This window comes from Arvicola amphibius, chromosome 12, assembly GCF_903992535.2.
Source record: "Arvicola amphibius chromosome 12, mArvAmp1.2, whole genome shotgun sequence".
Taxonomy (NCBI): domain Eukaryota; kingdom Metazoa; phylum Chordata; class Mammalia; order Rodentia; family Cricetidae; genus Arvicola; species Arvicola amphibius.
The window spans coordinates 155,850,088-155,867,145 of NC_052058.2; the positions used below are offsets into that span (position 1 = coordinate 155,850,088).

General features: G+C 35.2%; 1 protein-coding gene across 1 annotated transcript in view; it reads left to right on the top strand.

Annotated features, from left to right (window-relative positions):
* Positions 1–17,058, top strand: part of Nox4 (NADPH oxidase 4) — a 109,589-nt gene that overhangs the window by 82,910 nt on the left and 9,621 nt on the right. The window contains exons 14-17 of the mRNA XM_038313789.1: positions 6,049–6,168; positions 8,290–8,398; positions 10,648–10,716; positions 11,986–12,086. Of these exons, the coding sequence (XP_038169717.1) occupies positions 6,049–6,168; positions 8,290–8,398; positions 10,648–10,716; positions 11,986–12,086 (399 nt within the window). The remainder of the gene's footprint in view (positions 1–6,048; positions 6,169–8,289; positions 8,399–10,647; positions 10,717–11,985; positions 12,087–17,058) is intronic.

The window sequence follows — 17,058 nt, forward strand, 5'->3', positions numbered from 1 at the left end:
GTCCCACAGCCCCTATCATTCAACTCACAATTAAAATATACTCTTTGGAGCTTTTGAACACTAGCAGACCACTAAAATAAAATGATTTTCCAAAAACTGAAGTATTGCTAAAATTTGAAGATTCTCTTTGAGAGATACGACAAGTCAAGAAGCTGGTAGTTCAAAGCCAATAAACAAACAAGAGGACACCTAAGTGGCTGACAGAGTAACTCAGACGTACTCATAAGAACTGGTTCTAGAGGAGCCATGTGAGTCATTTGGCTGGAGGTTTGCCTGATGCCTCTAACATTCTTAGGATGCACACGTGTCTAAGAGATATGTACGCATGACTTAGCATCTGCGTCCCTGAGAGGCTTTGCTGGTTTGTCCAGCTCTGTCATTATTGCCTGCCAGACACCTTTCAGTGTCCGTGGACTTTAGGTTTGTGAGTTTTTTCTTGGTTGGGGAATTGTTTTTGATTAGTAGATTATCCTGAAATTCTTCCTTTGTGTAAAGATCTTAAAATCCAGGTTGAACGTCTTTCATTGATAAAGTGATAGCTACCTGGCGTGTTTTGAACCTGTGGCTTTGATCCCCAACATGGAAAGAAGAGAAAAAGAAATCTTAAAAGTCCCATGATAGAAACCACCCACTTTTAACAGAGTATTGTTCATCAGTCTGCCAAACAGAAAGATATCAGAGTTAATCCATAGCCTCAAAATTAGTTGATGAAGTTTGTTTTATAGATGAGTACTGAAATGAAAGTTAAAGCCATTCTTAAATTAAATGTTCATATTCATAATGAATATAAGAATATAATTTCAAGAATATGCTTGTTTCTGGTAGTTCCACTCCAGAAAAGTTTTATCCTCCAGTTCCTTCAGTGATGAATGAAGGCTTACTTAACATTTTGCTAGCAGTGTTTCTTTCCTTACGTCGATATTGCCATCCAAATCTTCTAGCAAGGTCTGTGCTTGTTTGCTTTGTATCTCCATGTTTCCAGGCTCAGTGGCTCCTAGGTGGGCAAGTGTTTTATTGAACTTTACCACTGAGTTAAGTCTCCTGCCCTCTACAGAGTTTTGATCCAAATGTTATGGGCTTCCAGGACCTCCCATGTTCCCTGTATGCAAAATCATCATCTGCAGTAGCACAGCTCTGCTGGGGATGTCAGGGATGCTGTTAGAGCTGCATGCCTTAGCCTTTATCCAGAATATTATCCTTGACTAGAGAGTCTAGGGGTAGGGCCCAGATCTGCGTGTGTTAGTAAGTCCTCCAAGAAATTCCAATTCGCACGTTAGTTTACAACCCATTAAAGCAAGACAGATTCTGAAGACCATCTCAGTCTTTGAATGCTCCCTGGCCACTTTTATGGCTTTTACGGATGTAATTATCTCTTGAGTGATCTAAACTGCAAATGCCTCTTCTCCCGGGGAGTAGTTAATCATAATCATTTTTCTCCCAGATGAAGAAGAAATTGTTACCTGATGGATGGTCTAAGACTACATGCCCTTTATTTTCCTAACCATAATAAGTGATTTCTGGTATGATTCATGTCTAGTCATTAAGGAAAGGAATGCTGGAGATAGATTCAAAAGAAATTTAGGAATGATCTTTTCTCTAAGTAGAGGTTGTGGTCTAGGGAAAATTACTCGATGTTTTGGCGTTTAAATTCCCATTACAATTAAATGGAAATTTATTATGCCTACTTTAAGTTATTTTGTGACTCTACAGCGAAGGTATATATAAAATAATTAGTGCAGCTTCGGGAACAGATTAAATTTTAAATAAACAGTTTTTATCTTGATGATATCTTGTTTTAGGTTCTGAGCTAAAACTTAAGTATTTGTTGATTTTCTTAGTTTAAAAGTTTTAAGAAGAGAAGCCTCAAGAAAAAAAAAATCACATGTGACTCCAGTGCCTCTTGTGGCCTCCAAGGCCAATGCATATCTGTGACATATAGTGACATGCATGTGCATGCACACCCACACATACAAACACAAACACAAATAAAAATAACAATTCTTTAACATTTAAAAAGGTTTTAAAAAAAAAGATATGTAGTTTTTAAAGTATGCATTTAAAATAGCATGAAATGTTTGTATACCGATTATAAATGTTTGTCATTAGTAACAATATCAATATTTTAAAGTATGTTGTATGTCAAAGTTCCATGTTAACGGGCTTCTTTGGTTCTAAAAGTAGAAATGTGTATTGAATATAATGAAGTAGAAATATAAATTTGATATGATGGGTTTTTTTTTTCTGAATACATTTCCCAATATCAGGAATTTTATTATAGTGATACAAGGCAGACCAGGAATACCACATTACTTACATGAAGCATTAAATTATAGATCCTGGGAAAAGATACACTTGCTTATGGCATTCGAAAGGTAAAGTCTTCGGAGCAAGCGGTGTGGTGTTTGGAAGGGACTGGGGAGTCAGAAGTGTGATGATTATCATCAGCTTTAAAAACTTAGTAAGGACATTTCCTAATTACACGTAAACTTTCTCCTCAAATGTCCAAGGCAATTGTAATATCAGTCTGATCTTGAGAGGCAACAGCAAGTGCCTGGAGAGAATACATTTAAGAACTCTCTCAACTGACTGTTTAATCAACTCCATCGTAACAAACAACACAATTTAGAAATCATGAAGTGAAATTATTTAAGGAAAACATGTATTAAAATGTAAAATATACATATGTAGTTTGGGGTGAACCATGGAAATATGTAGGTCCTTCTCTTAGATATGCTGTTCTTCATAAAAGCACGTTTGATCACTTATCAACTGAAGTTTAAAAATGTGTTCAATGCTCAACTGCAGTTTTATAAAAGTGAACACTTGCATTTAATATCCATGATATTGTCACATATAACGTAATTGTAAAATCTGGGACTAAAGGTTACTGCTACTCATAAGTGAAAACCAAGTTATTTTGCACATTATTGAAGTTAATGTGTAAAAAATTAGATTTAAGTTATTTTCTTATCTCTTTCTAACTCTCATAAAAACAAAACAAACCCAAAAACAAAACAAAACAAAACAAAAAAAAAAAAAAAAACTAGGCCTCATCAATCAGGGAACCAGTCACTAATGATTTTGTAATATTTTACCTTCACCATTGTTTGGGCCGTGTGTGTGTGTGTGTGTGTGTGTGTGTGTGTGTGCATACAGGGTGGGAGATTGAGCAGTGGATACTAAGTTGCAGTTCATTGACTCAGATGTTCTATGCTGCTGGGCAGTCAGGTGACTGTAGGAATTGGGTGCCATATAGTTAAAGATAGTAGAAAGGATTCAGAATATATTCACAATAGTAAAGCAATAAACATTTGAATTCTATGTGACTAAGCTGATTTAACTATTTCATAGTAAATTCAGTTTTCAAAATATCACATGGGACCTCATTTATATGTATTAATTTATAACAAATTTTTAAAAGTGTTTCTAATGAAAAGCAACTGATTCTCAGAGACCCATCATAGCAAATCCTTACCGTCCTCAACTTGTATTGAGCTTAGTCCACCTCTTCTGCTTGTGCTGTGCATCATCCCAATGGCATGCTACAAATACACGGACGTCATATGTAGAAATGATCTCTGATGTCTGTGTTGCGTTCTACAATTCCTAACAGGTTTTCCCTGTCTCATCACATCTTGTCTCTTTGATGGAAATGGAGTTTAGCAAGGTCAAGTAGCTCATCGGTGATCTCATTCTTAGTAAATGACTGGAACTTCAAGTTCTAGTGTTCCTGTTCAAAGCTATTACAAAACACCAGAGAATAGGCATGTGGGGAGGGAGGAGAAGGTGTTGCTTTGGAAGCAGACAAATAGCAGAAAGGTCTTTTTCATGATTCCTCTCACTTATTTGTTGATGAAATAAAGTCTAAATATTTTTGCTGAAATTTGCAAAAATGGTCTCTTCTTTTAAAGTATCAATGCATTCAATTAATCTGTTTGTTATCTAACTCATTCAATGTGGCATAGGTGAAGATGTAAAGATTTATAGGGTAGAGCTCAAGTCATTGTTGGTCTTGAATAAAAAACATCATCATACAAGTAATTCACACATATTTCATGTCTGCTGACTAAATGTAAGATATGAGTTCAGTAGACAAAGAATTGGACATATGGAATTGTATAAGGTATGTAGTATTAGGGTGTCTTCCAACATTAGGCATATCAGTTTTGATGATTGTTTGTTTAGATAATTGGGGGTTTTAATTTCTTTCTTCGTTAGATACAGTACTTTTCGAAAACAACATTTGCAGGGTTCTCTCGGGATAGCTCACACGTATTTCCTAGGACAGCCTAGTTCTGTCAGTGGGAATAGTTAACCTTGCAATGGCACTGCAGTGTGGTGCAGATTGGTTAAACACAGACGGAACGCGTTTCCTTCCCACGCAGCGTCTTCCATGGAGGCACTGAATCTCTAGGATGACATCCTTCCAGCAAGAAGGCAGAGATTCAGTCTGCTTCTCGTTTCTGGGTGAAAACATGGTTTTTAGTTACCAACGATGAGAGATGGCATTTGCTTGTCCCAGAAATAGAAAATTGCTCGAATCTGGAGCTCAATAAATACAAGTGTCCCCGTGACCCAATATACTCACAGATACCTGGAAAAGAAAGCTACTAGTGTGAAAATTAAAAACTAACAACATTGAATATAAGCAATGACTAAGTATCTTGAAGGCCAGAATTCTAAAAACAATGGTTGGTTAACAACTTTATTTTACAGACATTTAACAGACACCTAACCATTAACTCTACACATGTATAGTCTTAAGTGGCCTTCTATCTAAATGACCTCCAAACATCAAGGACATGTAGACAGCCTTCTATACAGGTATTCTGTATATAAAATACAATGGAAAAAAAAGTTATAGAATGGCAGTGTCTTTAAAAAAAACAATTTTTCTTTTGTTAATTTTACATACCAATCTCAGTTCCCTCTCTCTCCCCTCCTCCCAACTCCCCGTCTCATCCCAACTCCACTCCCTATCCATTACTCAGAGATGGTGAGTCAACAATGTCTGCCCCATCGTTTGAGATAGGACCAAAGCCCTCCTTCTTGTATCTAGGCTGAGTAAGTTATCCCTCCGTAAGGAATGGGCTGTAAAAAGCCAGTTCAATGCAAGTGTCTTAAATACAAGGGTCTATCTTTCTTTCTTGTCAGGATGCTGAAATCACACAAACCATAAAAATATGGACATTCTGCAATAATCACAGAAAAGTCTTTGAACATAAAAATGGACCTTTTAGACATCAGGGATACAGAAGGAAAGGGGAAGGGGAAGAGTCACAGCACCCAAATGAGACAGCCTCTCATAAGTCTTTCCAGTTCCAAATTCACTTGTTCCACATCTGCCAAAATAGCCACACAGTCAAAACAGACGAATGGAATCTGAGAAATGTGGTGTTTTGGCTGGACATTCGCTTCCCTGAATAAAATTAATGTTCTGTTACTATGAAGAAAAGGATGGATACTAAGTAGGCAATTTGTGATTTCTGTTTACAGTTGAGGAGGTTTAAATGTACACACACACACACACACACACACACACACAAAAACACTCACAGATCAAGGACAATTTCTATTGTGATTTCATTGTTAATTCCTATACTTAATAATTTATCTAGGGCAAGAGAGGCACAATATTAGATTCTTCTGCTTTCTCTTATTTTCAGTCCATATGTGTATATGTGGGTAAATATGTCTGACAGAGTACTAGCTACTGAAGGATACACTATTAAGTTTCAAACAGTGAAGAAACGTGTTTTCATTATGTAAGTTGTCATAGTGGAATATTACCAGAGCTTTAACCAATCACTACTTTAAGGAATAGTTTTTTTCCTATGCTTTCCTAAACTTTTAGTTAACGTAGAAATAGAAGAAAGTTCTTGTTTTGCTATCAATTGTTCAAAAGAAATTGCTTATTGCTTACGGCTTCTCACTGTAAGAACCAAAGAGATAATGCCTGAGCTATCAAAGTACATAGAATTTGGGTTCAGCGTGAATAGTAAAGGTTATAGAAAATTAACTTATTTTCATTGTCTACCATCTCTATAGGTTGTACATTGACGGTCCATTTGGAAGTCCATTTGAGGAGTCGCTGAACTATGAAGTTAGCCTCTGTGTGGCCGGAGGCATTGGGGTCACTCCATTTGCATCGATACTAAACACTCTGCTGTATGCCACTTTAATCTATTTTGTTAATCTTAACAGAGAAGTACCAATATTCAAATAATTCTGGTTTATATATGAAATAGTTCTCTACAGAGTTTTCTCACTCGCTATTCAAGACATTTCATCTCCCACTTAGTGAAGTGAAAAATTCAGTAACTCACAGTATATGATCTGTAGCACCCAGCATGCTCACTGGGAAAAGAAATCCATCTTCTTTTCCTATTAAGAGTTACTCACCATAGGCCTTCTTGCTTGACCTCCTCACAGTCGTGCCATTGTTCATCCATTCTCTGAACAATTGCTTTGGGGTGCCTTTGTGCCAATTAATCTTAGAGTTACTGGGGGTGAAACAATAAATGGAAACATAGACTCTGCTGTTAGAAAGTCAACATTCAATTAGAGCAACTTAAAATAAAGGGATGCATTTATACGGCGAATTGTTCCTGAAAATACCAAATCCAATGAAAAGCTCTCTAAGGATCAGAGAATATTTTTGAACAGGGAGGCAGAAAGAAGACAGATTATAGAGACCAGGATTGAAATGTCCTCTTCTGGACAAAACATAACCATTGCAATCATGCCTTTCTGAATCTGCAGAAGAATGAGCACATCAGTAGCAAGGGATGGATGAAGGAGGGATGCCGGTGTTCCTGCCTGTCATTGCCAAACTACATGCTCCTGATAGATGCAGGGGGAGAAAGTCAATGTCCTTAGTTTTGTGCCTATCGGTGACCCCCCACCGGGCTCCAATGGTTAATTCAACCCTGTGGTCACAAATGGCTCTGGTTAAGCTAAATGGAGCACCGTTTAAAACCAACAGTCATGAATCGAGGAAAAGAATTGATAGGGAAGTAAAGAGACATGATAGTGATGGAGGGAGAGAGGATAGGATTGGGGGAGAACCAGAATGCATTGTATACATGTCTGAAATTAATTCATAAAAGAAACTTTTAAGCAAAAAAAAAATGTTAAATAGATTATAAAAACAAACGTCTGGAGGTAATTATAAGAGTGTGATCAGGGAAAGCTCCTTTGAGAAGATGATGACCACTTCACCACCTCAGCCCTTCATTCATTAGCAAATTTGTAGCAAACTGAAGAAAAGAAATGTCAAAGTTGAGATTGCCCAACTGGGACATACTCTCAGTATTTTAGTTCCAGAATTATAAACAAAGGTTGATTCGTCACCATAAAAACACACAGTGACAGCAAAAAAAGGTGCTCCCGGATCATGACCATTCTCCTCTCAAGTAGACAAAATTCACATTAAAGTGTTTGAGGGAATGTTTTAAAAAGAAGGAGGAAGAAGAAGCAGAGGCATCCACACTCCTTTGGCTTAGTTAGGAAGGTCACGAGTTCCAAATAAGCTTGGGCTACATAGCTAGACCTTGTCTCAACACAAAAGATAAATGAAAGATATTTTTGAATAATATTTTATTTCATTTTCAAGTATTCTACTGGATGTGATTTGGGGACATGTTGGAGACTCTTACAAAAATAAGCATGTTACAATCCAGAAATCATTTGTTTCTGACAACGTATTACAAGTTATTTTGATATTTAGTATTATAAAAATAGGAACATTTTTTTAACCTCAAGTCTGCTTCATAGTCATAAGTAGGCATCCAGACATGGAATTGAGAGTGACTGGAATGTATTACATAGTGTGTGGTTGTGAAATCTTTATTAAGTGAGTATTAAGAAAGGGATAAACAACCAAGTTTCTGGAATGTTTTTTTGCCTAAAAGTGAGGGCAAGGCCGAATGACCTTTTGATTCCTGCACAATAATACAGTTCACTGAAATAGAGAACTTGTTTTTCTGAGACTCATGACCCAATGCTCTTTTTATCCAATAGTTCAGTTTATGGTCTCAAAGTGGAAACAGGTGATATGTATATAATACTGATAAATTTAGCAGTTGATGACATCGTAGAGTCAATGCATTGTTTACCATAACTGACAGTAATAGCATATATTGCATAGCGTGCTGACATGGAAGTGATTGGGTTTGGGGTGCCTTTGTTAATCTCTTAGTGTTTGCTTATAAATGAAAATGTTCAAGAATAGGTGAATCTTGTATTGTTCATCCAGTTCCAGTCACAGCTTCACTCTTGATTTTCAAGGGACAACTGGAAACCCTACAAGCTAAGAAGACTGTACTTTATCTGGGTATGCAGAGACATCCAGTCCTTCCAGTGGTTTGCAGACTTGCTCTGCATGTTACACAACAAGGTACTATTAGGATGGTTATTTTTTTTTTAGTTATCTCATTTTCTAAATATTTTATATTTTAAAAGCAAGAAATACTCATTGTAGAATAAAAAGTTCTTTTGAATCTAAAACCAGAGGTAACATCTAATAAAATCAGATGTTCATCTTCTCAGATATGAATACTTGCTAATGTATGTGTGTTTCTGTGACATTCTTTAACATGTGTTTCTGCATTTTAACATAAAACATTCCACATAGATGTGTATGCACATGGCTAGAAGTGATGAGAGAAGAGGGATGAAGGGACCACTGCAGACACTACAGCATCTTCTAAGCTCAGTTATAATAAGTTTGTTCCATATTCTTGTTTTAATATTATAGTCAGTAAGTTTCATGATCCACTGTATACGATTAAAAATCAATTTTTTATTTCTTACTCAGAAATAATAGAATATGTTTTTCAGCTGTTCTATCAGTAACACTTTATATTAATTTATGTATAGAGAGATATATAGATACAAATTATATAGATAAAGCTATAAATACTTCAAATCAATTGAGAAAAGTCAAATCTCTCTTACCAATTTACCTATAAAGCCTATATCACTAGAATTATGAAAGTTCTAGCATGATATTTATATTTTTCTTCAAATCATTTGAAAACTTATTTCTACATCATAAATGTTGTTTTTCTATGAGTTAGCATAGAACCAATTTGTTGTCTTTACTGATGTGGAGAATTCCATGGCTTACTGTTACTGACTTATCAATTCCTTAATGTTGGAACTTTTTAACTGTAAAAAGTTCTTCAGTGGTTATTATTCACATGCTTCATTGCAATATGTTTTTCTACATGGAGTCAATCTTGTTATCATCTAGCAAATATCATTAACAGACAATTGTGGATTAGGATCTAAAGATATATAAGGTAACAAAATACAGCCAAGGTTTTTTCTTTCTTATATTAGTAGTAGGATAGACAACTAAAACAGTAAACATGCAGTATGTCCGACTCTGAGATTTCAATTTGGGTCAAAAAGAAAGGAACGTAGAAGTATATCAGTGTTGCTGACAGAGTGTCTGTTTATTTAAGGAGTAAGTTCAGGAGTGTCCACTAAACTGAATGCTGTTGGGGTACAGACCTGAATGGATTGATTAGTCAAGAATCTTGGTAGCAAATTCAAGATGGGGAACCCAGCATTCAAGGAAGTGATGCGATGCAGTCATTTGCTTAATGCAATCGATTAATAGTAGAGGAGTCTAAAACATAAGAAAAAGCAAGAAATGCAGCAATAGAGTTGTGAACACATGTTCATGTGTAGGACTTGTGTGCATGTGTTGCATGCATGCATGTGTATTCGTTATGTTTGTATGTGTGTGGTACTTCAGACTTTATGTTAGGGGAAAAAAAGAGCTTTAAGTACAAATCTAGTGTTACTTAAGATGTGGACTCGCATAAAGTGTTTCTAGAAGCATTCACAATGTTCCAAACATGCAAAAATCTCATATGTGCCTGGTGGAGAAACAAAATACAGTATATTTATACACTAAAATTATTTAACCTGAAAAAGAAGAGCATTGTGACACACAGTAAAATGTGAGTGGACCTTAGAAATACTCTATAGTTATGTGACGTAACCCAAATATGAAGGTACTTGGAATAGTTAATGTAGAATAAAGGTTTCCAGGTGGGAGAGGAAAAGGAAATCTGTTTCACTTTTTCTAGATTGCTTCTTTGCCAGTTGTCTCTTATCTCCTCCTCTTTTACTCGAGGAAAGTCGGCAGTGAATGACTGTAAAGCAAGGGTACATGTCTACTTTTTATTCTTTTGATTTTTCCCTATGATGTATATTCTATATCCCTATTGCTTTTTAAAATGAAAATTATGTTTATTGATGAGTGAAGCCATAGAATAAAATTTAGGCCTCGCAGAAAATAAAATGAACGATGTTTAGAGGGAACTAATAAGAATAAGATGGTGCTTAGCATGACTTATACTGTATTTTTAAGTATATTTTTTTTCTGCCATCATCATCATCCCTAAATATCACCATTAGATCAGAGAAAGTTATGAATATAAGAACCTGTCACCTGTCGCTTGTCTGTCTGTGTATTTATTAATCACTTATCAAGTCCATGACTACTTTTATTTTTATATTTAATATGATAAGCCAAATTATCTATTGTGTTATAGAATCGCATATGCTAGGTAAAACCTGAGCATTTGGAAAGAACTTAAGTGAGTCTATTCATTATCTTGTTCCTCTCAGTTTTGGCAGGAGAACAGACCTGACTATGTCAACATCCAGCTGTACCTCAGTCAAACAGATGGGATACAGGTATGTGGCTGGATGTTATTGTTAATTAAATGAGCCCCTTGATAATGGAAGATTTACTAGAAGAGCTGGGCTGGAAAAAAATTCCTGCAGGAGGTTTGCGCAGAAGTGTCCTAAAGGAAAGCCTCTGTTGGAATCTGTCCAGAAAACTCATAACTTGTCCTTGAAGTCAACCATGTTGTGCCTTTCAGTTCCCCTCACAGCATGCTGAAGCAAACCTTTTGATTCCATCTTTGCTTTTGGGGTTTATTTGAAGTTCTTTTTCTCGAAGGAGAAGGCAGCAATAAGTGTACAACCTTGTGATTCTTTTTCCATAGAGGGCAGTTTTGCTATGGTGAGCAAAGATAAAACCATGCCCAATTAAACTTGGTCCATCCCAGAGGAATCTAATGTAGAAACAGTAAGAACTACGCAGCCTTGTTTACGATAAGAGAGTGTGCTGAGCATTTCTTACAGGTCATTTTGTGTCATCTCAATTCATTGGGACAATGTCTGCTCTTAGTGTCTAACTCGTGTTTAAAAATATCAAATATCTGTATAAAATGTGATGAATCTTGGGGCAAATGTTTTTTTTCCGTTAAAAAAATCAACTCTCTCTCTCCCTCTCTTCCCCCCCCTCTCTCCCTCCCTCCGTCCCTCCCTCCGTCTCTCTCTCTCTCTCTCTCTCTCTCTCTCTCTCTCTCTCTCTCTCTCTCTCTCTCTCTCTCTGTGTGTGTGTGTGTGTGTGTGTTTCAGGTGACTATTCACTGACAATTAAGAAGAAGTGTTTTTTATTTGTAAGAATGAGCCCATCAACAGTCATTGATTGATAGGGTAGAAATTTAGAACTCTGCTGTTTTGGGATGTCTTGTCTCCAGTTATTCCCCAAATTTGTGATTAAATTGTGTTAATTTACTCATATAATGAGCATAATATGACAGCTATACTTACATACAAGCATATGTCAGTGGCATTTAATTTTGAGCCCATTTAATAGTATGCAATGAACTGGAATTTGTTCTTTATCTTACTTTGAATTTATTAAAATGAAACAAATAACTAAAATCTAGGTATGTCAGCAATTTATAAAAGTGGCATCCAAAGGATATTGAATTTTAAAGGGAAAGAAACTGAAAGTAACATTTTGAAATGGTTGTACTTCATATATTTCCATTTCTTACCTTCTGTCTTAGCAATTGGGAAGTAAGATATTGTCCAGATGAATTCACATAAGAGAAATGTGCTATTTATTCAAAGCTATGTCTTATAAAACATGTGCTTCCTTTTTGACAGAAGATAATTGGAGAAAAATATCACACACTGAATTGTAGACTTTTTATTGGACGTCCTCGGTGGAAGCTTTTATTTGATGAAATAGCAAAATGTAACAGAGGGTAAGTAATGCACCTCATAAAATTGACATATGGCTGAAGATCAAATTAAAATCTTTCTGGACCTTCCCATAAAATGTTTAAAGATGAATTGTCCATATGTTTTTAAATCACAGTCATTTGAACATTCAATCAAAGGATGAAGTCAAATATTTACCACACTAAAAGCAGGGAATACCAAAAAATTAAAAATTGATTTAGAAATGGTTATGGAATTAGACTTACCTACCTACTTTTAAATCTCTGTACTCAATTTTATTTGGACATTTATTTACATATTATATTCCAGGCAACTGGAATAAACGATTTTCCATGTCATTTTGGTAAACAAGGGAATGTCACCAATACATTTAACAATGGTTACATTCAGAAATTAATTTTTTTATACTTTATTATCAGATTGAAGTTTTTTCAAAGTTTTTATTTTATGTTAACTATTCAAACAAGAAGTATTTCCAAATGCATCTTTCCTTTTTAGAAGCTGTGGTTCTCTGAAGAATCTTAGTGTTATAGATGCGTCTGTAACCTGAAGAAATAACTGTGGAAGGAAAGATATTTACGTTAAAACAGATAAACCATTCATATATGGTCACTGAAACTACCAGATTGAAGTGCATTAGCCATAAAATACCAAAAATAGTTTTGAAAGCTGTGTGCCCATGAACATCTAAAATTTTTAACATGAGTTTAATTTTCTGATGTTTCATAAGTTGTACTAAAAATTTTGCAGATGTGGACATTTTGCAATTAATTACTTTAAACATATATGCTGGAATAGAATATTAACTCCTTGGCTATAAAAATGATGCTTGAAGAAGCTCTTGTTAGCAATTGGACATTGTACAACCTTTCTTCTTAAACGTGTATTTCTGTTTAATTTGTTAACTCATTGAATTCTCAGAATTCAGTTTGCTTTATAACTGAAAAACTTATGCCTTCATTGCTAAATTGATATTACTTCTATATCAAGTATGCACATAAATTGTAATTGTGTTTTTAAAATATCTTATGAGAAGTTTGTACATAGGTTAGTATTTTTTTGTATGACTTTACCATTGTAATTACTAATATGTACATTCAGTTAGAGATCTAGACATTTTTGGAGATGTTTATCATGGGAAAGCACATACTTATATATTATACATTATGACTGTTATAATATTATTCTATAATTATTTATGTAATATGTAATATAATGATATTATATAACATGTAAAGCAATTATATTGCATATTACATATATAATTATAGGACAATATAGTAATACTTATTATTATATGGTTCACAGTACAGTCCAACTGCTTATACCAACTTGAGCACAAACTCATGAACAATGTCCTGTACTTATATTTTAATGATAGCTACAATATTATTAGGCGAGGAGAACTTTCAGTTCTGTTTCCATGTTATGGTACCACAGTCATATTTTTCATTAATCTTTGATTAAAAGGTCATTATGTCATGCATTTGGCCTTTGGCTGCACCTTCAGAGGTTTTATTTCAGAAGTTATATTTTAAAGTCAAAGCAGCCAATCTCATAAAGAATTAAAGTTACCCATGTGGTTCCAGTTGTGGCATGTTTGAAATTCCTTCAGTTGTGCTCGTCTTCCTTTGATAAAGTACTTTTCAAATGAAGAGAGAATGATTATTTACTCTATCAAAGCAGAGATGCTTTGGAATATTCATGTTCGTAGTAAAGGTGAGCAATTTAAAAATGTCAGCCCTACTTTTGGGCACATTCTTTTCCCATCATCCTCCAGTGTCATGTGCACTAAGTGTGGTAATTTTGCCTCACTTGTTTAACCCCTTGGCGTAGACACTGCAGACATGTTCCTCATGATTATTTATTGAATTCTGAATACATGTTCTTTTATTGTTTTCCATACCACATTGCTGAAAACATTATCAGTTTCATTTTCTCAAATATAAATCCATAGCCCCAATGCGTTGACTAACAAGGAATCAGGTCGAGATTATCAGCTCCTCCCATTAGTTTGTGAGAATAACTATATGCCATGAAATTTATATTTAAGAATGAGTGTGTATGCTTATTTGTTCCTTTTTTGTGAAATAGTGAAATAAGTATAAGAAAAATGAGTGTGCACGGGACACTGTTTCCACTATGCACCGCTCCCTGCTGTGTGAAGTTCCTCTGGGACATGCATGTGAAATTATTTTAATGCGTTTTATATGGCACACTTGGAAATAATGAGTCAATATCTTAAGGATTTGCTAATAGCACAATGGATACTACATAAATAAAAGGTTTCACTGGAGATACAACATTTGGTTAACCTCAAGCATTTAAGTCGCCGAAACAACAAAAATATAAATAGAGATGAGAAATACATACATTTAGCTTTATAAAACTCTTTGTTGGACAAAATTTTTCTTCATTTTCAGAAAGCAAAAGCCATTGGAATCTTTTTATTCAGTATATGAGCTAGATTGAAAATTTAGCTGAAACTTTCTATGTCCAAGAGGTTGGGGACTATTAATTCATTGTTAGGAATTCTTACAGAGGCTCTGAGTATCAGTGTGCCTGTCTTTGTGCTGATCGGCTTTAGTCATCTTGATACTCACTAGGGTCATCTAGGAAGAGGAAAGACCAGTTGAGTGAATTCCTCCATAATATTGGCCCACAAGCAAGTCTGTGGGAGCATTTTCTAGACAAATGATTGATGTGAGAAGACCCAGTCTTTTTAGGAGGTGCCACCCCTGGGCAGATGGTGCTGAGTGTATAAAAAGGCAAAGTAAGAAGCCCCGGAGAGGAAGTAGTGTTCTTCCACAGTTTCAGCTTCAGTATCTCTATCCAGTTCTGGCTTTGTGTTCCTGCACCAACAACCCTTCATGATGGTCTGTAAGCTGTAAGGAATCTTTTCCTCCTCAAGTTGTTTTTATTCACTGTGTTTCTTATAGCAATGAAAATTAAAGTAGGACAGTGTGTAAATCGATTCATGCACACACATATGAGATAAGTTTTATTTTTTTAAACAAAAACGGATTGACTCTACAACAGATAATTATCTATCGTTTAAAAATATTTTCAAATTTTACTTCAATTTACTTTTAATGATGCTCTCACCTTTTGATAATGGACATTATCCAAGATATTCTACCTTACACTATTATAAAATATAGATAAAGTGACTACCACTACCCTAATTAGGAACATTTAGGTCCCGCTAGTTCTTTACTGTTTAAAATACTAAGGGTATTTCTTTCTCCGATGGGAGTAAATCCTGATACAGAACATGGTCACCCATATATCCTGCATCAGAGAAGAGTCGCCTTTCATTCTGTGGCTTCTTTAAATTCATAACACGAACTGTGTGATCAAGACATGTGCTCATGAAAAGAAGGATACTTTGAAGTTACTCTGTCTTCGCCATTCATTGTTTTATAGTTGAACTGCGACCCCCAAATACAGTGTCGTACTGAATGCTGTAATTGATGAGTGATTTCCGAAATTAACTGCTCTCTCCTGGCTCTGGGTTCATTGTGCATTTTATAGTTTATAGCTTTCTTCACATAGGAATATTAACTGCCAAACTTTGCAATCTGTCTCTGAAACGGTGGTACTTGACAGTGGGGTGATGGTAGGCACTCCCAGATCCAATATTTCAATTCTAACATAATGAAGCTGTCCATAACTCATTTGCTATTTTTTTCTTTCTTGATTTGCTTGTTTGTGTTTTTCTGCATGCTAGGGATAGAAGCCACTCTTTCTATCCGGATGCTAAACAAACATTCTATTAATAATAGTTTTTCAAAGGCATAAAGGGAGAATCTAGCAAGTACTTTGTTTTTTAGCATTTAATAACATGTCAGAACTAATTATACTAGCTCAAATTCAGTTTTCTATTGTTTATCATAGAAATGCATATTAAGCCATGAGATGTATTTATTTTACAAAGGGAACTAAGATAGTTTTAAATGCAGGTTAAATGTTTGAGGCCATATTTTTATTTTGCTGCTTCATAGACTTTCCAAAGCAATACAGACTAAGTAAGCCACCGCTAGGTTTGGCACTCACATATGCTCCCATGCTCTTGAATCAAGTCACTATAACCTACCTGTAATGGGCTAGAGACACTATGCAGAATGAACAAGTTCCCATCATCTGAAACCCACACTCATACTATACATGCAAAAGCAGGTGTTTTATATTCAGAAAGTATGCACTGGAATATTAAGAATTTATGGAATTAATCTCAGTGTCTGCTTTCAGGCAGCATTCTCTGCTTAGCAGTTGACTCCGCTCATCTTGTCAGTATTTGTAATTTTGTCTGTAAATGACTGTTAAACTGCAGGGATCCATGGAAAATGTAGTATATATGGATTGTAAAGATTAATTGTAAAGATTTAAAATGTTGTAGGATTTTACTAAGTCTGAGAGAATGACAGCGAAGGGAAGGAGACTCTCCAGTTATAGGAATAAAGGGTGCCATGTTCAGTTAAAAGTGTGAAAGGAAGCAAAGACCCATGGCATGTGGATGTATTAAAAATAATAGTTTAATTATCAAGAGGAGGCCTTGGGAAATCAAACACTTGCAAAACTAAGTTGGTAAGATTTTCTGTCAAAGAAAGTAATGATATGATCTCATCCTTGTGCCACCTAAGTGCAGATGCTTACAGCCTTCCATTCGTTCTAGCTTCATCTTAACCAAATCACATTGGTTTTAATAGTAATCCAGGGTTTACTACGCATGGCAGTGTGTATTTTCACACTTCTCTTTCTTCTTGTTTGCAGTTGAATTGCCATGTAATTGACTAGAAGGTTAAGGGATACACGAAAGAATCTTTGGATTCTTTCGTAATAAGACTATTTAATACTATAAATTTCTCTCTGACACCACTTTGTCTATATCTCACAACTTTCATTATATTTTCTCATTGTTTTACAGATTGAAATAATTTTAATTGTCATGTGTTTTCTTCTTTTGTCTTTGAAATATTTAGTTATTCCAATCAG